Source organism: Vicugna pacos, chromosome 12 (assembly GCF_048564905.1).
Source record: "Vicugna pacos chromosome 12, VicPac4, whole genome shotgun sequence".
NCBI lineage: Eukaryota > Metazoa > Chordata > Mammalia > Artiodactyla > Camelidae > Vicugna > Vicugna pacos.
Window position 1 is genome coordinate 29,356,050 of NC_132998.1, and position 21,582 is coordinate 29,377,631.

Sequence of the window (21,582 nt, forward strand, 5' to 3'; positions counted from 1 at the left end):
TTATTTTCTCCAGACTGAATATCATCTCTCTTTTTAATGTAGAGTTTTTCAGTGTTTTTGGGTAGAATATAGAACACTTAGTTTATCCTTCAGACCATTTTTAGTAGTATAAGCATGTCCTGTGCAATATATTTGTTGTTTATCTGAAATCCAGGCTTAACTAGGCATCCTATGGTTTTATTTGCTAAATCTGACAACCTTATACACAGAGCATCTGGATCAGAATCACCTAGGAGCTCCCCACCCCAGAGGTCCTGATGCAAAAGGTGCACACTTGTTCACTGAGGCTTGAGAAGCACTTCTTTAAGTATTCTTCACACCCTTTCTGGTCCTTTTTGGGCCATGGTTAATATTCCAAATTCTAGAAACGCTCAAGGATAAAGCAGTCTTGAGCAGCACAAGGCTCTGGGATGTTTTGTGAAACATATAGAATGTTCTTTATATGCCAGACACTGGTCTAGGCAATGAACAAGAATACCTAGGGCCCTGCCTCATGGAATGTGTATTCTAGCAGGGCAGCCAGACAGTAAACAAGTAAACAAACAGATATATCATTACATAATTTCAGGCAGTGGTGAGTCCTATGAAGTTTTCTTCATCTCATATTTTTTCAAATCAGGGTAAGGAGAGAGCACTGAGATTGAGAGATGTCATTTTCTATAAGGCAAATAAGGAAGGCCTCTCTGAGGAGGTGAGATTTGTGCAGAGTCTGATGGAAGTGAGAGGTTAAGCCATTGCTGACATCTAGGAGACTTAACATTCCAAGCAGAGGCAACAGCAAAGGCATTGGACTTGGGTGGGAACAAGCTTGGAAAAGTCAAGAAGCTGGAGTGGAGTGGAAAAGATGGAGGGTGGTAAGGTAGGTAGGTAGGAAGTATCGAGGCAGGAAGTGGGTAGATCATGGAAGGCCTGGTGACCATGATGAGATGTTTTAATTTTCTGTGAGTGCAATGGGAAGTCATTGGAAGAGTTTGAATGAGGAAGTAACAACATCTGATTTAATCTTTAAAAGAATCCCTCTGGTGGTTCTATTGAGAATAGACTGAGGAGACTAGACATTGGACCCTGATGGCAAGGTCTTGGCTCCTGCCTTTGACAGCCTGTTCTTACCTTGCTGATATTTTCCAGTTCTTTCAAGAGCTCCAGAGCATAATGGTGAGAGAATATGAGCTCTGAAACCAAAAGGCCTTGGCCAACCCTGCTAATTACTATCCGTGGGATGTTGGCCAAGATTCTTAACTACCCTAGGTCTTGTTTTTTCAATTTGAAAAAAAGTGAGGATAATAATTATATCTACTTCATCAGGTTGTTGTGGGAAATTAAGTTAGTAAATACATGTAAAATGCTTTGAACAGTTCCTGGCAAATCATAAGCACCCACTGGATGTTAGATACTGTTATTATTCAGCATAACATGCTCGTTCTTGCCTTAGGACATTATTGTCCACTTTTCCCTATTCATTGGGCTAATTTCCACTCATCCTTCATCCTTTAAATTGTCATAGGAAGCCTTCAGGTGACTCTTTTGGACAAAACAAGTCATAAGGCCAGCCCTGATTAATGGGTAGGGAAACACATTCCATCTTGAGATGGGGGCAAAGTTGCATTGCAAAGGAAGAGTGGAGAATTCGGACCATTTTTGAATCTACCACTACAGATGTCGAGAACTATTGCCAAATGCTGCTAAAACACACACTGTGGGTCATTTAAGTACCCAAAGGACCCTGTTCCAAGACAGCTTCAGCATCACGTCGTGATCTTCGACCTTGATATTACAAGATCCCGCTTTCCTGCCATCCAAAGTGCTGGCTGTTCTCTTGGCTAGATTTGCTACTGTTTAAGGGAACTGTTGCAGAAACACAGTCCTGGTGGATGAGAGTGTGATGAGGGATGTGAGGGAGGACCTGTGCCTGAGCAGACACAGGCACTTTGAGCCAGGATTTCTCAGTGGAGACAACCCCACAGGGCTGGAGGTCTGTAAACATCAGATGCTTTTAATGCTACCGTTCTTGCTTTTCTGCAAGACAGTTACTCAAAAAGGGAGTCCCTCCCTCTGCCCCTGAATAAGGCCTGCCTGCCAACACCAATTCCAGCTGTGAACATGTAATCAACTCTTCTATGGCCCCAAAAGGGGAGTCCCAGAGGCCTAAATTTAATTTCCATGCATATTTGTCTTCTCCCTCTACTTTATGCAAACGTTTTGTCGCCAACACAGGCGCCAACTGTTTTGTTTGGATAATTGCTCGAAGTCAACCCCAAACTACAGGGAGCTCCCTTTTTCAGAGAGCACGTTTTGGTCAATTTTCGGTTAACCGAATTATATCTTCCTTCAGGATCTCCTTGAGGGTTTCAGCAATGATTTCTGTAAGTGTTTTCTTCCTTTTGAAACAGTTCAACACCAGCGTCAGATTTATCCTCCACACCGGGTTGGGTGGAAGGAACAAAGAAAACAGGAGCTCTGCAGCCCCACGGATCATCTGTGGCTGCTGTTTTTCTTCCAGATAATTCTCCATTCGTCTTGTCACATTTGGCTGGTCCTAGAGTGGCTGTGGTAACCCACGTAGGGGTTTGTGGCCGTAATAGAGATAAGGGGAGAGAGAAAGATGATCTCTCGTAAAACAAGGGCCTTATTCCTATGGAAAGGAATAGAAACTCTGAAATAAGAATGAGACATATGGAAAAGCATAAAATATGAACAGAACATTTAAAAATAGAAGGTCCTCCAAAATGGTCCATATAGCCCAGTGGTATTTAAGGTAACAGAAAACAGTTCATCTTGCAGATGTGAATGTTCATTCTTGGGGTTCAGGACTCAGTTCACGAAACTGTACTTTCCAATTTGTCTTGAAGAAGGCTTTCTTTGTGTAACTCCTGGGACTAATTCTTTTAGGATTGGGGAAGATTTAGTAAGTTATTAGTTAAAATAGGCAACTTTAATTAAGTGTATTTCACTCTTAATGAAGTGATAAATCACTCGTAAATCATCATCATTCTTCCTCTTACCCTACTTAAAAGTCAGTAGTTATGAAATTGTTATGAGTCAATAGTTGTGAAAACTGAATGCAGTTTTAGAGCCCATTTAGAGTTTATGGCCTCCACATATTACATCCCAGTAATGTTGCTGGGCTTGCAATTGGAACATCAACCTAAAGATGATAACAGGACATTAAAATGACATTCCCTTAAAACAGAGTTGACATACGCTACTAATGCTAGTCACCAACTACTATCTAAGAGTCAACTAAAACATTATACAACTTACAGAGGATTTTCTGATTTTTGCCATAGTATAAAAATGGCTTGGGGAAATCAGTGTGAACATCAAATGAGTTTTGTTATTTAGAATTCTCCATAGATAATGTGTATCTCAATATTTTTTTTGCCCTGTAGAAAATGAAAATAATATTTGATTTATCAAATAAGAAACTAAGCCACATTGAATGATCACATTCTAATGTGATATATGACAGACTTAGCAAAGGAGAGTGCTTCTTTTTAATATCCTGAGCTGGGGTGTAACTGAGATCTTTGGATACTGGCTTTGTTTTTTCTTGATTTACATCATATATTTGAATTCTGAAAATGAAGCATATAACCCCACAAAAATTAATCTATTTTTGTATGTTCAATAGAACTTCTATTTTTCTGACAGTGAGCATCAAAAATCTCCCTCTTAACTTATTCTTGCATTTAAGTTTGTAGTCCCTGCCAGGATTTTTACCGTGCTATTGTATTGACATTTGTATCTTCATTTTATTTTGTCTGCACAGACCTGATCAACTAATTTCATTTTTCCTGTTGCTAAACTGTTTTTTTTTTTTGGCTGAATTGACTGGATGTTTGGCTTTGTGTAGACACAGCCTCACTGTAAGTTGGCCCCCTAATTCAATAATTCACCATGAAGGCTGGTTTTCATCCTCAGTGTGTTGAACAGGCATCTAATCAACCATTAATTTCCCTTTTGTTTGATGAACATAATAACTATTTCTGTCTTTCTTTCTGATGGGAAACAGAGGCAGAGAGGCTTAGGGGCTGCCCTAAGTCAGGAGGGGAGGTTGTAGAATTGAGCTTCAGGAATCCCTAAGGATGTGGGATTGATGTGGTGGAAAAATGCCAGAACTTGGGGGAAAAAAGAGATGGGAGAGAACTAATGGATGGAATGTACACCTGTGGGGTGCTGGCCATTGTGCTAAGCCTAGAAGGTTACTTCTACCAATGAAGAGTTAGGCAACCCTGAACAAGTGTCTTAACTTCTTAAATTCCATTTAAGAGAAATAGCAGGTAAACCTAATAGCATTCTTATGAATTTAGACATTTGTAAAAGAGAGACCAGTTTAAACTTGTAAAAAAGTGCAGTTTCAGTTAATGTAATACAGTAATAGTGATTAGTTTTTTTAAAGATATTTGAGTAGACATCACGGAGGTCAATTGGAATTAAAGTGGTCAGAAGGAGAGCTATCTTCTATATCTAAAGCAAATGGAACTTGGGGTGAGTTGGGCCTCAGGGAAGATCTTAAGCAGGGAAGCATCCTTAAGACCCTTCATTTGTGCTTCTCATTCTCCCTGCATGTCATCTTTATATTCTCAGAGCAGCTTCTTCAGTGAAAACTGTAAACATGGGATCCAATAGCTTTCAGCTCGTATGTCACAGCATCTCCCTCTGGAAAGAAATGGAAATGTAGTCTCTGAGATCCTAAGAACAAAAATCCATTGAAAGAGTCTGACTATCCAAGCTTGGGTCAATTGCACGAATCTGGACCCATCAAGTGCAGGGAGTAGGGTACTGTCTTGAATGATTTTCCCACTGTAGCTAAAGAAGGAAGAATGTAACAATCAGAAAATTCTCATTGAAACCACTTAGAGTCATAGGATCATTGGCCTGAAGAAGATACATATGTATGTGTGTCTGAGCAGACAGAATAAAACTTGATTACTACATAAGTTTAAGAAAACATTAGCAACAGAGATTCTTTTTAAGAATTTGCTTAAATACTTAGAGTGATTATTTGTATATGTTAATTAATCTGTTTAGAAAATATTCATTGAACACTCACAGAGTGTTCAGCGCTAGGCACTGAGTTGGATTCAGAAAAGTGTAAGTATACAGATTCTGCCCTCAAGTAATTTACAACTTTTTTGTTAGGAAAAAAAGGCACACTCATCTAAGACATTCAATTACAATGAGGTTCGTGTCCAGTGAGAATATAGGCCAAACCAGAGCCACTCATAGTTCAGGGAGAGAGGGTTGTGAGCATGAGCAACAGAGAAAGGCTTTATGAAAGAAGTGGTACCTACCCTGGGCCTTGAACCTGATAGGATGAAGACACGTAGGCAACACTCCTAGTGGAGGACCTTCTAAGTGGAGTCAAGGTGGAAAGGAGGACTCAATGCCAAGACAAGTGGCTCAGTGTTTTGAAACACCATTATTTTCAGAACTTTGTCCATGATATATCGTTTGCAATAATTTTGACTAGCGAACACCCTTTCTAAAAATGGTTAAAAGCTGACTTCCTCGTAGACCTTATCTGGTTATGCCTTGCTTGGAAATAATAGAATATGAATTGGTGAGGCTGCATTATTAGTTACTTGTTGTCTTCTCTAGAGTACAATAAAAGCCAGTTGCTCCTATGTGGAATCCTTCCTTCATGTGCACAAGAATTTCCTTTATTTTATAGAAACTTGTTACAAGTCAAGAGGTGATGAATTCAGACTTTGATTCAGTTTTATTATTGAAAGTTACTGTTTATATACAAAAGTTTATGGAGGACCTACAAGGATGAAATTGTAGGTACTATCCTATCCTGTCTCTCTCCTCATGGTGTTGGGAATAATTTTCAAGCCAAGATACTTCAATGAGCAATTTCAAGTGTTGAGTGTTATGATAAAGCAAGTCCAAGGAACTATGAGAACGTACAGCAGACAAATCTAAGCAGTTTAGGAGTTGGGAAGAAGAATGGAAGGAGTAGAAACCGCTCAGAAGAATAGGGACTGTGGAAAATATGCCAGATAAAAAGAAGCTGTCGAAAGGTCAGACAAGAGTATGAGAGCATGATGTGTCTAAGACTGAATAGAACACTCTCTCTTCTTTCTCTTTGTTTCCCTCTTTCCCACTCCACCCTCTCCATGACTGTGAGGTCAGAGAGATGGAGCTGATTCACTAATCTTTCTCTTGTTTATATTCCTTTCAGGGCTTTTAAATAAAAATGAATTTCAACTTTTGTTTTAAGATGGTGTTTAATAACCAGAACTCCATATTTCTAATATTGAGCATAGAAGTCTTTCTGATTAAGATTGTCAAGTAAGAAAGCTTGCTATCTGCTCTTAGGTTTAGTGTTAAATGCACGTGCTACCATCTGGCTTCATTCAATTCTGCCATCATACTTTACTTTGTATCACTTTTAACCAAGACGCAGTGTCATCTGTAGATCCAGGCCTTAGAGTTCTTTTACACCAGCTGTGTTAAATCTTACTGATAGAATTCTCATGGACTTATTGGTCTTTACCATTAAGGAGACCGTTCAAGACCCTGAGATGTTAAAATAGGTGATTTCTCTTTTCAGTGTGGAAAGTTATGCCTGTTAGAAGGAGATGCCATTTGCTCTAATGATTACATGTTATTAAATTAATATTTTAATTGGGTTGCCTGGTTATTCTAATGCCCTGTGGCCTTGAGGTATATTCTTGATACATGATCTCTCACCATAATGTCTGCTGCTGCTTCAAAGAAGTGGAAGAATATTCGTTAAAAGAGGAGATCATCACTCAAGATCATTGCCTCGTTGGTGTCAGCTGTCAGGCTAATACATTTATTTGGACAACAGTAGGTTCTGACAGAACTTATAAAGTTCTCTTTCTCGGCTGTGAAATATGATGGATGTGCCACACAAGTGACCTTTACACAAGGCCACATGTTAATATTCAGGAACTCCCTTTTGTTGGCCTCAAACAATGGCTGTCATTAAGAAAGCTTGGTTTGCCAATATGCCCTCTGTTAGGATGCTGGACCACTCCTGATTGGTCACCAGGAAGTATCATGTGCCTTTGATGGAAATGACATGGAAGATGTATGGTCAAAGTGCTGTGCTCAGCACCACTGCTGTGCAGGGGAGAAAACCACTATGACCCAAATAGCCCTGCACTCAAACAATGTCGCACCAACCAAAGACAACATATTGGGAAGAAAAATGCTTGTAAACTGCGTGTGTTAGAAGATGTATTGGCCAGACGGCCATAGGGCAATCTTTGAACTATTGAAATCTTTAGAAATATTGTTTGGTTCTGAAACAATACTTACAAACCTAATTAATCAAGCATAGATGGTTTATTTTCAGGCTTTCCATAGTGTGTTGCTATAAGGCAAGAATAGGGTCTGTTGGGTCCTTTCTGCTGTTCACAGAGGCATGCAAAGGCTCAGCATGAGCATTCATGTTCATACAAGTTGAAGCTCTAAATTTCGAAATAATACCTACATAGATCTCTGGTGATCCCTTCAACAAAAACTGGGGTTGGGGGTAGTCTGGATTCCTTTTTCAATGGTTTCTGATTCTATGTGTGCCTTCCCCTCCTCCCCCATACTTCTTCTTAATTTTATTCATCAGCATCATTTATTTACAGAATCATTTAAGAAAGATCATCATTCCTGTTGCATTTTCTAGTTTCAGGGGGAAACACTTTTGCCTTTTTTCTTAAGAGTAAATATAATGAAGTGTTTCTCTCCTGAATAGGTACAATTGAATGACACAATTTAAAATGTTTTCCAGTCTTAGTAGCACATTTTAAAGGGTCATGGAGAAACTGCACATCCTCAAGGGGGAAGGCTGAGCAACTTGAAAACCATTTTGTGTAAGAAGGCTAAGGTGCCATCTGGAGTGATACCACAGGCAGGTAGCAGAAGCCCTTTGTGTCTTAAGCAAGCTGTGGCTGAAATAAGCTCATCATTCAGATGAAAGACTTGTCCAAATACTTGATTGTGTGCAAAATAGTGCTTGGCCAGAGTTTTAGCAAGACATGAAATATTACATTGGGTCACAGCAGTTGAATTGCGTGAGTACAATCCCTGAGGGTCAACTCCTGATTATTTATTTAGAGGCAGATTATCGACTTCGTGGATTATCCAAGTGCTCCCCACTGTGTCCTCCAGGGCTATGTCACTATTCACCAGCTGGTTAGAATATGAAGAGCTGGAGAAAGGAAAAGGGTGGAAACTCAAACCATAATTACTTAGCTTGTGAGCAATTCAGATTAAAAATGTGGTGGGAGGAGAGATGCTAAGTTCATTATTTACCAGGAAAATAAAAAACTAAAACCGCAATGCAGTACTGTTTTATACCCACCAGAATGACAAAAATAGCAAGTATTGTCAAGGATGTGGAATAATAGGAAGCCTTATACACTGCTGGCGGGAGTGTAAGTTGGTTAAAAACACTCTGGAAAACAATGGGTATTGTATAATAGGTTGAAAATGTGGATACCCTAGGACTTGGCTATTGTACTCCTAGAAAAATGAGTATATGCAACAGAAGACATGTGAAAGAATGTTCATAGCAGCCTTGTTTATAATATTAAAAAAAAAGCAGAACTGGATTTCATGCATATGCCCATCAATAAGAGAATGGACGAATAATTTGCAGGTATTCATGTAATGAAACTGGGTGATCTCTAGGTATTTGTTTTCTTCAAAAAACGTGTATATGTCATGTATATTCTTGTAATCATGATATAAGTTGTAACATATGAAGTTTCCTATATCTGGCAATTTTTTTCCTACAAACAGCAATTTCATATGATGGAATAATGCTTCAAAAAATAAATAAGATAATTAGGGAAAAATGTTTCATGCAATTAATTTTCATGCAATTAATATTCAGACTCACAGGATTATTAGGGCTGGAAAATATATTATTTAATTTATTTTTTTATTGATATGCAGTTGATTTACAATGTTGTACTAGTTTCTGGTGTACAGCATAGTGATTCAGTCACACACACACACATATATATGTGTGTGTATGTGTGTGTGTGTGTATATATATATATATATATATATATATATATATATATTCTTTTTAATTGTATATTACAAGGTATTGAATATACTTCCCTGTGCTATACCATAGGGCCTTGTTGTTTATCTGTTTTATATATGGTAGTTTGTATGTGCTAATCTAAAACTCTGAATTTATCCCTCCTCCATTTCCTTCCCCTTTGGTAGCCATAAGTTTGTTTTCTATGTCTGTGAGCCTGTTTCTGCTTAGTAAATGAGTTCATTTGTCTTATATTTTTAGATTCCATATATAAGTGATATGTGATATGTGTCTTTGTCTGACTTACTTCACTTAGTATGATAATCTCTAGGTCCTTCCATGTTGCTGCAAATGGCATTTTATTTTATTCTTTTTTTAATGAAATATAGTCAAATTACAATGTGTTAATTTCTGGTGTACAGCATAGTGATTAATTTATACATATATACATATGTATTCCTTTTCATATTCTTTTCCATTATAGGCTATTACAAGGTATTGAATATAGTTCCCTGTGCTATACAGTAAGACCCTGTTGTTCATTATTTTATATATAGTAGTTAGTATGTGCAAATCCCAAATTCCCAATTTATCCCTTGTCTCTACCCACCCCTCTTCCCCCCAGTAACCATAAGTTTGTTTTCTATGTCTGTGAGTCTCTTTCAGTTTTGTAAATAAGTTCATTAGTGTCCTTTTTTTAGATTCGACATGTAAGTGGTATCATGTGATATTTGTCCTGTGGTGTACATATATATACACCACATTCTCTTCATCCATTCATTTGTCGATGGACATTTAGGTTGTTTTCATGTCTTGGCTATTGTAAATAGTGCTGCTGTGAAATTGGGTGCATAGATGTTTTTGAATTAGTTTTCTCAAGATATATGCCCAGGAGTCAGATTGCTGGGTCATTTGGTAAGTCTATGTTTAGTTTTTTAAGGAAACTCCATACTGTTGTCCGTAGTGGCTGCACCAATTTACATTCCAAGCAACAGTGTAGGAGGGTTCCTTTTTCTCCACCCCTTTCCAGCATTTATTATTTGTAGACTTTTTAATGACTGCCATTCTGACTGGTGTGAGGTGATACCTCATTGTAGTTTTGATTTGCATTTCTCTGATTTAGTGATATTGAGCATCTTTTCATGTGCCTCTTGGCCATCTATATGTCTTCATTGGATAAATGTCTGTTTAGGTCATCTGCCCATTTTTTGATGGGGTTGTTTGTTTTTTTGTTATTGAGTTGTAGGAGCTGTCTGTATATTTTTAGAAGTTAAAGGCTGGAGAATGTTTTAGAGATTATTTTGATTCTGCCATAAATGAGGAAATCAAGGCCTGCAGACATTCATTCAATGAATCCACTGAAACCCAAATGCAGTGGCTCTCAAATTATACCTCATGTTTGAAGCAGTTTGTGGTGTAGCCAGTAAGTTTAGAAACAGAACATTTCAATACACATCTATGTCCCTGGGCTGGAGATTTTCTGTGACTTAAGTACAACTGAATAAGGCAGGCAGTGTCATGGGGAAGAGGTGTTATGGGGGGAGTGCTTCTGAATGCTCTTGAGTTACCTTTTGATGGGTGGTGAGATGCTGACTCCGTGGGTCCTTTTATAGAGGAAGGGAGGTGTTGACTGATATCTGGAGATGGAACATCCCTCCCTTAGAAAGCAGGGAAGGCAACCTCATACTTAGCAGAGTACCTGAGGTACGACAAGTGCCTGTCCCTCTTGAGGCACTTCATTCTCCCACATCTATGGTAGACATCGATAATTTCTGCATGAACTGAGGCATAGCCATGGAATTTGTCTTTAAAAAATTTTTACTGCAAGGGGTACTGGTGTTTGAGATGAAAGCTGTTTGCCATCCTTGTTAGGGGTCAAGACACTAGAGCTGGAATGGGTGATTATGGTGAATGTAGCAATGTGGACTAATTCCCAAGGGAAAAGAAGGGGTTACCCCAGACAAGCTGGCAGAAAGGGAGGATGGAGGATGATGAGGTAGACATGGAGAAGGGTAAGCTATAATGCTGACAAACAATCCTCTTTAATTCTTATTCTTATTAAACTTATTAAACACTTACTAAAAAGGGTTCCCCGCTCCTCTTTCAGCCCCCCGGGATCTTTCCAGATTTTCTTTTGTGTGTTTGGTTTTCGGCAGTTTTAATATGCTGTGCCTAGATGTAGTGTGTGTTTTGTTTTGTAGTTTGTTTGCATTTATCTTGCTTAGTGTTCTCTGAGCTACCTGAATATATGGTTTGGAAAGTTCTCAGCTATTGTTACTTCAAAGATTTCTTCTGTCCATTTTCTCTTTCTTCTACTGGTATTCCAACTATGATGTGTATGTTATGTCTCATAAAATTGTCCCAGAGGTCTTGTATGTTTTGTTCTTCCCCCTCCTCCATGGTTTAAGAGTTTTTGTCAACCTGTCTTCATGCTCACTGATTCTTTGCTTGGCCATGTTCAGTCTACTGATTAGCTCATCAAGGATATTCTTCATTTCTGCTAGTGGTTTGTATTTGCAGCATTTGCAGCATTTGGGGATGTTATTTTTAATAAAAATTGTGTGTTTGAAGTGTACAACATGATGACTTGATACACATATGTACAGTGAAATGATGACTACAGTCAAACTAATTAACATGTCATCTCCTCATTTGGTGTGTGTGATAAGAGCACCTTAGATCTACTCTAGCAAATTTCCAGTGTTTAATACAGTATTATTAACTATAGTTGTCATACTGGAAGTTAGATCCCTAGACTTACTCATCTGCCGTAATGGCAGCTTTGTACCCTCTGATCAGCATCCCTTCATTTCCCCCACCTCCCCGCCCCTGGTAACTCCTGTTCTACTCTCTGCTTCTATGTTTTCAACGTTTTTAGATTCCACATATAAGTGAGATTGTGTAGCATTTCTTTTTGACTCTTAGAGTGTCCATCTCTCTGCTTACCTTACTCATCTGTTCTTTCGTGTTGTCTGCTTTCTCTATTTAGGGCCCTTTGCCTATTAATCATAGTATATGAAATTCCTTCTCTAATAATTCTGAAGTCTGTGTTATAGCTGAGTCTGGTTCTTATGCTTGCTTTGTCTCTTCAGATTGGTTTTTTTTTCTTACCTTTTGACATGCCTCATAACTTTTTGTTGAAAGCCAAGCATGATGTATCAGTTAATAGGAACTGGTGTAAACATATCTTTGATATGGGTTTTTGTGTCAGTCTGGCTAGGTGGTTGGGCTGTATTTAATGTATGTTGTAGCTGTAGGTACCAGGGGCTTCTCATTTCTCCAGTGTCCTCACTTTTGTCCTCCCTCCAGACTTTGGGCTTCTTTGACTTCTCTTCCTGAAAGAGAATCTATATCTTGCTGCTCTTTCAGCTGAAATCTACTGTTATTATACTGGACACCTGTTGGTGTGATGACAAGGTGGTGTTGGGGAGGGGAAACATTCTATAATCATATAATTAATCTCAGTCTTTTAATGGGTCTTTGTCTGTGGTGTGACCTTCACAACTATTTCTTAGCTTTTTTACTCCCCCTTAGGTGAGACAAGAAGGCTAAAGAGACCGGAGTGGGAAAGATGACCTCCCCTCAGTTGCAGTAAGGCTCTGACATGCCTTTGTTCTAGAGGGTGCTCTGGGCATATTGTACTGTGACGATTCTTCTCTTCCCTGTACCAGGACTCTGAAGGGATCTTTCTCAGACTCTCACGTTGAGAGACTAGTGGAGTTCTTTTATGCAAAATCCACTGAAGTGTAGGAACCACCTCGCCCTGCAGTCTTCAGGATTTTCTCACTCTCAAGCTAGCCTATCCCTTGCCTCCAGCAATTCATTAAAATTGCCATTTAAACATGCCTGCCAGTGCACGGTTCCAGAGGCTTCTACTCCAGGTAAACAGATCTCGGTTTGACTCTTTGGATGCCTATCTCTCCAGATGTTGGGGTGGCCTTTTGCCCTGCCAACTCAGTCCTCTGATGGGTCTGAGAAAAGTTGTTTTTCACTTTGTTCAGCTCTTCCTTGTTGGAAAAATAGGACTGTCGAGTTCCAAGCTCTTTCCATGGTGGAGCTAAAACTGGAAGTCCATTTCATGTTTTCTCCCTAGCACCTGTATCAGCAATGACCCCATTTTACAGATGAGGAAAGCCAAGCCCAGACTGTCTAGGTCTCAACCACTGTACGAAACTCCCATGCACATCCAAGTGGCCACCACTGCTCATGTAGCTGACTGCTAACTGCCTTCTGACTGGCTTCTACACTCATCCCCTTCTGCCTGTTTTCCTTAGAGAGTTTTTTCATGGGTAACTGCAGCTGTCACTGCTCATCTTTGTGAAGCCTTTAGTAGCTTTCTGTCACACGTTGTGCCACCTTCGGACCTTGCCTTTTTTTCACCTCCATTCAGCCACTGGGACTAGCAGTCTTGAGAACATATCTCAGTCCTTGTCATGCTGGAATGCTTTTTCTCCCACTCCTGTACAACTACCTCCTTTTCAGCCTTCGGGGCAGTCTCACGTTAAATGTTACCTTCATAGTTCTCCACCCACATTTCTCTGTCTCAGTGCCTTGTTTTTTCCCTTGATACCATTCACTACAATTTGTAATCACTTAGTTGTGACCAGTTTTTGTTATCTTTCTCCATAGATTGCAAGCTCCATAAGGCCAGGGACCATGTTGCCTTATTTTGTCATATCCCAGGGCCAAATACAGAGCAAGGCACATAGTAGGCATTTGATAAATATTTTCTGAATGCAGGAATGAATGAAATGAGGCTGGATGTATGGAAAAGATACTGTTTTCCACTTGAATCCCTATTGCTGAAAGAGGCCATTCAGGAGCATAGAGGGAGAGAGAGGAAGGAATATTTTCAACAACAGCAGCAGTGATGAGAGCTGCTAAGGCTTACTGAGTACTTCCTGTCCACCACACACAGCTCTAAGCTCTTATTTATTAACTCGTTTAATCTGCATCTCAACCCTGGGTGTTAGGTATGATCATTATTGCCATTTGATGCATGGGAAAACTGAGGCATGGAGCACTTAAATAGCTTGACCTCGGTAGCACAGCCAGGAAGAGGTAAAACAAAGATTTGATCCAGGAAGTCTGGGCTCAGAGCCCATACACTTGGCCTCTAGGCTCTACCACTGTTTAGGGGTTGAGGTGTTCCAGACTCCTTCCATGGACTCAACCCCATTAACTTAAAAACTCACTCTGCAGCTAGAAGTGGTGAGTGTGATGGGGCATTAAATTCCATTATGTGGTCTAAGAATCCTTTAAAAGTATATATCATTGGAGTTATTAGTGTTAATTAAAGTCCTGTTTAGGATTTAGTTTGATTTTATATATGCAGGAAATGAAGTCAATTAGCTTCAACCTCTATTTGTGCCTACAGTTAAGGGCAAAATGAGCTTTGGGAAATTGTCTCTGGGTTTCGTTTTTCCTTCTAGGATGGTTGCTTCTTGTCTTTTCATAACATGAACATGCTAGCGTTAAAAGCCTGAGAGAGCAGAAGAGACAAGGTGGGGATACAAATGCATAGAGTTTATACATTGAGGGGAGCTGCTGGGAGCAGGTGTGGTGAGGTGCACCATCATGCTTCCTGGGAGCCCTGAGGGGCTGAATGTGCTAAGGTTACCATATTTGTCTTTTTCTAATGAATAGAAAAGGAATAAATCAGCATCTCTCATGATTTATCATGAGCTACTTTGCAGCCCGAGAGAAAGATAAATTGTTTCTGTGAAACACATTCAGCTCTGAGGTTTATCTTCTTGTACCTTGAAATCTCCTGTCTGCCACAATATTATCTCAAAAGGAATTAGAAACAGATAGAAGACCTGGGCTGCAAAATGAGAGGCAGAGTTGCCTACTCATTGAAAGAACTTGTCAAACTTGAATGTCAGAATTTTTTAAGATGAGAAACACCAAAAAATGAGGGTGCCTCAGTAGCTGAGGAAAGTTGGGCCCTTATATCAGTGAGTGAGCGAGCACCTGAGGGTGGAGTTAGAATGTGGGCTCTCATGGGAGTTGACTTCAGTCACTGGGCCACGGCCAGAGTACCCAGCCTGAAGTGCCCTTTCTTCTTCTGTACAGTAGAAGTCAGACTGATAGCACTGACTGTGGGCTAAGGCATGGCAGTAGGTCAGCCAGTGCCCACTGTTTGCCAGCTGTTCTTGTGATTATTTGCACCCCTTCCTGCATCAAGCCCAGTTCACAGTAGTCATGTGTTTCTTCTGGCACTGCTGGCATCGATGGCGCAGTAGCAAAACAAAACCCCTTCACAATCTAGGACCTGGGTCCCAACCCCAGCTTCTCAGGTGCCACACCACCAGTGGTGTGGACAGACGCTTACTCTCTGACCTCACTTTCCTCCTCAGTAGAGTGGGTAAGTTGAAGGATTGTGGTCTGGCTCAAGCAGGGTCACTGGTGGGAAAGCAAATGAGATGAAAAGGAATATACAGATTGCAAACTGGCAGATAATGCTGGTGTCAGAAATGAAGACTGTTCACAGGGAGATCATCCTCAGAGGAGAAAGATAACCCTGATGTCATGGCTCTAGCTTGTTCATAGATGTTTAGACTGAATGCAGTTTAAAACAGTACATGAAACCTCTGCTGAGTGAGTTAGACCAGTGGCTCCCTGATTACTCATTATAATCCCTGGGAGGCTTACAGACTACAGAGATTGGGGCCCAGGATCACGTACCTGTATTTTTTAATGCATGCCGGATGCTATTAGAGATTGCAAAAGGCCCTTCCGTGTCTAACAACAGTCTCTGATTTTTTAAAGCCCAAATCACTGGTTGTTCTGTTTGACTCAGGCAACTTGGTAGTTGTATCACAGAGGAAACCTGAAATTCGTGCAGGAGTCTGTGACATTGGGAGGCTCTGGGTTGCTGTGCTGAGGTCCATTTTGCCAAAACTAAGCTGATCAGTTTAACCTAAAAATGATCAATTCTTTTGACCTGAGTAACATTTTGTCATTGTTGTAGTACCTGGTTAATGGTAGGAGCTCAATAAAAATTGGTTGAATAACTAACCATCAGTCACCACCTATCTCAACATCACCTAAGGTGGCTTTGATAATTATTCACTATGTAGAATATCTATCTATCCTTTTATATAGAGAATACAAAGTTACTTATTCACTCTTCTGATAAGCCGTGAAGTCTCTGACAGAGGTAATGAGATTCAGGCCTCTGGAAGTATTTAAATAGAGGTGGATGATGAGGGTGGTGAGGGTCAGCCTCAGATGACCGTTAAGGTCTCTTGCAACACAGAACTTCTGGGATGTGAGTGTGTGTAAAATGCCTTCAGCCTTACACCTGTTCTTGAAATTTGAACAACAGAATGGGTGCAGATCAAATGCCACTCGTTCTAGGGGTGTGGATTTTCCTTTGGGATCAAGAGCCCCAGTGCTACTGTTTTGAAAGATTATAGAAGTTTCTCTGCATTTGGGAAAGACTGATACACTTCTCTGCCATTTCATATTCTAGGCTTTATGATGAAAAGGAGTACTCAATTAAGATTAAAGTGAAAAGCTCAGTGTTGGAAGTGGATCAGACTTCTAGAACTCTGTGATGTACTTATACACAGAGCTTGCAAATGCATCCCCACAGTTCCAAGCAGAATATTTAGAAAATCAGGTTCTGAGATGATGGCAATAGTAAAGGAGGTAAATGATGGTGTGACTTCTGTAGGGCTGACCATAGGCCAAAGATGTACACTGGTGGCCTATGGTAATTCAGAGAGCAGATATTTGTGGAGTCCCTACCATATGTATTTTTTTAATTGTGGGAGTTACCAACATTTACAAATCAGAAGTTTTTACGTCTATAAAAGACATACGTCTGCTTCTCCTGAAAATCCAGAAAAAAATCTGGCTTCACTGGACCCACATTCTTTCAGGGCAATAAGAGACCATCTGAGAAGTAAGTGGCTTACTCTTTCTGATGGGACATATACTCCCAGGGTGCTCCTACTTGGCCCCTTCTTTCATTTTTATTATCTGTGGGGCAGAGTTGTGGTTCAGGAGTAGGGTGTCCTGGTACCTAATATGGCCAGCATCCTCTTTGCCACTTGACTTAATCCTGAGCACAAGGAATAGGAGTCTTGTTATTAGCTGGTGCATTGGCACACTTTCTTCCACACAGGGGAACTCAAGATACCGACTACCTTTCTCCCCGTGATTCCATATAGTCCCACCTACGTTTTTTCCTCTTTTCTACCCTCCACGTCTGAACACTTTTTCTTTAGTGGAAAGGGCTGCTGTTAATCATTATTCTGGGACATGTGTGAGTTGGAACAATTGTGAGTATATTAATTTCCAAGAACTGTCATGACAAAGAACTGCAAACTAGATGGCTTAAAATGAAATTGTTTGCTCACAGTCCTGGAGCAGAAGTCAGAAATCCAGGTGTCAGCAAGATTGGCACCATTTAGAGTTTCTAAGGGAGAATCAATTTCATGCCTTTCTCTTAGTTTCTGGTGGACGCTGCAGTCCTTGGTGTACCTTGGCTTGTAGACACCTCACTCTGCTCTCTGCCTCTGTCATCACGTGACTTTCTTCCTTTGTGTCTGTTTTTCCTCATTATAAGGGCACTAGTCATATTGGATTAATGCCCCACCCTAACAACCTTGCCTTAACTTGATGGCAGCTACAGGGACACTATTTCCAAACAAGGTCATGCCACAGGGACAGAAGATTAGGATTGCAACATACCTTTTTGGGGGATAAATTCAACCCATAAGCCTCAAACTAGCTTTTTGACCTGAAAAAATGGAGATAATAATTATATTTGTTAATTAAGATTCTTGAGAGGACTAAATGACTTCACACCATGCCTGCAACACACCTTGAACTCAACAAAAGCATCTTCATCTTTTTCCCTCCCTTTCTACACCTTTTCCCTCCTCTTCTTGCACTCAGGCACCTGGGTCCATGGCTTCTCTCTCATTTTGTTTGTTCAGGATAGAAACATGAAATGGACAAAAAATTCATGTATTACCTGATTTCATCCTTCCTACCATTCATTTAGCAGGTGATATTGAAGTGCCATCCTTTAAAATAGTGTGTTCACCTTTTACAGTATTTCCAGAAAGGATTCAGACTCCAATAGCAAGTAGAAGACTGCTCTGTGCTCGCCAGTATAGTATCCCCAGGCCTCCAGCTGTAAGTGTAGCTTCTTTTGAGAAAGAGAGCCTCAGGGGAGTGAGTCCTTCTCCCACACCATCCAGTGAATGGAAAGAGATCCCGTTGATCTTCACTGTTAAACGAGAAATTAATATAGGAGCTAGAGAAGCACCCAAGCAGGCCTGGAGCAATTCCTTCCTGGAACAGCGAATAATAAAAAAAGCCTATTCAAGCCCACTCAGCCAATCCTATGCACCTAGAGGCTGCAGGCACCCACATCAACAGGCATGTGAGACTTCAGCCCTCTCGCAATTCCAAGGGAGAGTCTGTCCCATCTGGTAAGTATCATTTTGTGGTTCCTAGCTCTTTTCCCCTCTTATCAACTGGTCACATTTTGTTTTTCACTTCAACAGAAAGAGCAGCATTATTTGAATCAATGGCAGGTCCTATTCTAGAACATTCTATAAGAACTGTAGTTGTCGATCTTTAATGGAAGTATACTTGTTTCCACGTATTGTATTGGAGGAGAGAACAAGTGTGAGCTGATGACAAGATTTGATGATTTGGGTATTGCATCCCAGGTCCCATTTATGAAGCTCTCACCCTGTGCCAGATACTGTGCTAAGTATGCTACATTAGTTGATGAAATCATCATATAATACTCTTAGATAATGTTATTATCCCCACTTTACAGATAAGGAAGCTGTGAATTCATAGCACAGCATAATGTATGTAAAAATGATGTATCTTAGAATTGGATAATAGGAGGAATAATTTAAAGGTAAGAAGATGGACCAGAAGGGATGAGCTTTGGAATGAGGGAATTCTGAGCTCAGTACCAGAAATACTTGGGCTTAAATTTCTTCTTTCTCCTGTTTGAATTTTGTCGCCATGATCAAGTCCCATAAATGTTCCTTGAATATAGTATTTTCTGTTAACTGACAATCGCTACTTTGAAGAGATGTTGGTATTAGGGGGTTGACATAAAATTCCCTGAACATAGCAGGGCTGAGTAAATGGTGGTTGTGATGATGGTGGTGGTGTTTATGGTGCTGATGGTCTGACTGCAGGAGAGAAAATGTAAAGAAACAATGCATACCTCCAAACATTCTAGGAAGTGTCATGTAGACAAAAAATTAGACTAATTTTCTGTAGCTTTCTTCCCTGTTACTTTTTGGGTAGATTTTGCTGGAAATATTTGTACAGTTTGTTGGAACTGGCCTATAGAAGAGACAGATATTGACACAGTACAAAGGGAACCTTCTTTGAACTAGAGGAGAATGTCCTGGTTTGGCTGTAAATGGTAAAGTAGGAGCTGGGAGACTTTCAACCAAAGGTGCTGAGTCAGAGATTCTACACTTCTGGAAGGCTGGGCTTGCTGATGAATGTTGAAGATGCTGGTTGGTTAACACTTTTTGAGTCTTATGTCCAAGGCAGTGTGCTAAAATCTGAACATTAATTTTCAATTATGGTCCACATGGCTACCCTCTGAGACAAGAACTGTTATTTTTCCATGGTTTAGATGCAGAATTGGAGGCCCATTGAGATCCTGTAACTTTAGGGGTGAAGTCAGGATTCAAGCCTCCATTCTGACTCCAGGTGAGAGCATTCCTATATTAAGATTCCAAATATGGCAAGAATAGCTCTTGAGTACTGAGCAATTACTATGTACTAGATGTTTTACATTTTATCATATTCTTTCCTCAGATACTTACCTAGTTTGCTTTTTTTACTTCCTTCATATCTTTATTGAAATGTCACCTACATGGGTAGGCTTCCCTAACCTTTTCTACTTTTTTTTTCTCCTTAAGATTTATGATTAGCTGATACTTATACATTTCGTCATTTGCTTATCTATTGGTCTTCTGCCCCTCCCACTCCCTCTCCCCATAACTAGAAAGCAAAGTCCATAGGTGCAGGGATATTGCAGCTTTACTCCTTTACATACTCCTGATGCCCAGAATACTGCCAGGCACATAACACTCAAATATTAAATAATGAATAAATGAATGAGCAAATTTAATCCCACTAGCAACTCTGTGAAGTAGGTAATACAATCCTCACATTTCAAGTAAGGACAAAGAGGCTTGGGCCAGGTGATGTTCTGCAATTTAAATCTATGATGGTCCACCCCCAAAGCCTATTTATTCCATTGTACCTCACTGTTCCTCTAAGACAGTTTGTTACAAAATGCATCATTATTGAATTACACTCAGGGAAGGAATTCCTATTCTTTAGCTCAAGACAGAGGACTGCATATTCCATCTATGCTGTATTCTGTTGCTCCACATTCCAAAGCCACATCTGTGATCTCTGGTGGAATCGTCTTTCAGTGAATGGATCATATGCCAAGGCTGGAAATCCAAATAGTTATTAAGCATCTAGTTTTCATAAAGCAATGGGATTGGTTCCCTGAAAGCTTTTATTTTCCTGGCCACCCTTAAATGCTATTCCACCTTTATTTCCAGGAAATAATTCTCACGTTGGAGAAATCAGACTCACTAAAAATTTTTCAGTTCAACTTGGTTTGTGTGTAGTGGGAGATGCCCAGTACATACCAAGCGTAGGAGCATGTGTGATGGGCTAAGCTGAAATACCTAGTGATACACTCACCGTTAGCAAGGCAGTGTGCATTTAAAATCTTTTACATATTTTTTGAATTTTCCAGTGATCCCTTGGGTTGTTCCAAATATTTCAGACATCTCCATGCTATTCAAAGCCTTTTAAAAGTGCTTAGAAAGTGATTCAAAGCATAGTTACCTTAATTGACTACTGATGAATTAGACTTTAATTTTGTAGGTCAGTGGGCAGAATTTCTTTGGTAAAAATGTCAAGATTTTATATATATGATACATATCAACATTTTATATATATGCATACTTATATGTGTAAATGGATGTGGATATACATATATATCTTTTACATGAAACAATGATTACATGGTTGGGCAAAGAAACAAAAAAATCCGATCTATTATTAGTGTTTATTCATGTGCTGTGTGGTCTCAACATCAGATTAAATCACTGATTGGTTTAATTTTCACCTGGTTTGAAATTCCTAATAAAACTCAGTACATAATCGCCTCTTGGATTTTTAAATTTACAGTTGTAAGCCTACCTGGGTGGATCTGTTTGTTTTTGTATGGTATCTAACACCACTGAATAATTTCCACTCGCAAACTTTTCCTGAATTTCAAATTTGAGGCCTTATTTTCATCACCAGTTCTTCTGTTTCCCTCTCTTTAGAAGTTTTGAACTGTCATCCTTGAAATTAAACATTTTCTGAGGAGTCTGTAAAAATTATTTTGGGGGAGAAGGTGCTTTCAAACAATAGAAAGGAATAGATAGCATTTTATTTTCTTAAAGAAATATGGGAAGCATGTGAGGATGTCAGGGGATTTACATTTTTTTTCATTCAGCAGATTACAAACATTGATTTCTCAAACA

The 21,582-nt window shown here is 39.7% G+C and overlaps 2 protein-coding genes across 25 annotated transcripts in view; both read left to right on the plus strand.

Moving 5' to 3' along the window:
• Window positions 1–21,582, plus strand: part of C12H12orf42 (chromosome 12 C12orf42 homolog) — a 142,717-nt gene that overhangs the window by 120,603 nt on the left and 532 nt on the right. Inside the window, 2 exon segments of the mRNA XM_072972416.1 lie at window positions 18,093–18,349; window positions 18,351–18,474. Coding sequence (XP_072828517.1) covers window positions 18,093–18,349; window positions 18,351–18,474 — 381 coding nt within the window.
• The window catches only part of PAH (phenylalanine hydroxylase), a 361,485-nt gene that overhangs the window by 33,684 nt on the left and 306,219 nt on the right, over window positions 1–21,582 (plus strand). For 21 of the 24 annotated variants that reach the window (XM_072973140.1, XM_072973145.1, XM_072973143.1 and 18 more), the window contains exons 1-2: window positions 18,385–18,474; window positions 19,659–19,735. The exons of 2 other annotated variants lie outside the window; for them this stretch is intronic. The gene's annotated coding sequence lies outside the window, so the exon portion shown is untranslated. Of the gene's footprint in view, window positions 1–18,384; window positions 18,475–19,658; window positions 19,736–21,582 lie in introns of those variants that run through there. One more of the 24 variants, XM_072973150.1, reaches the window with a different exon arrangement.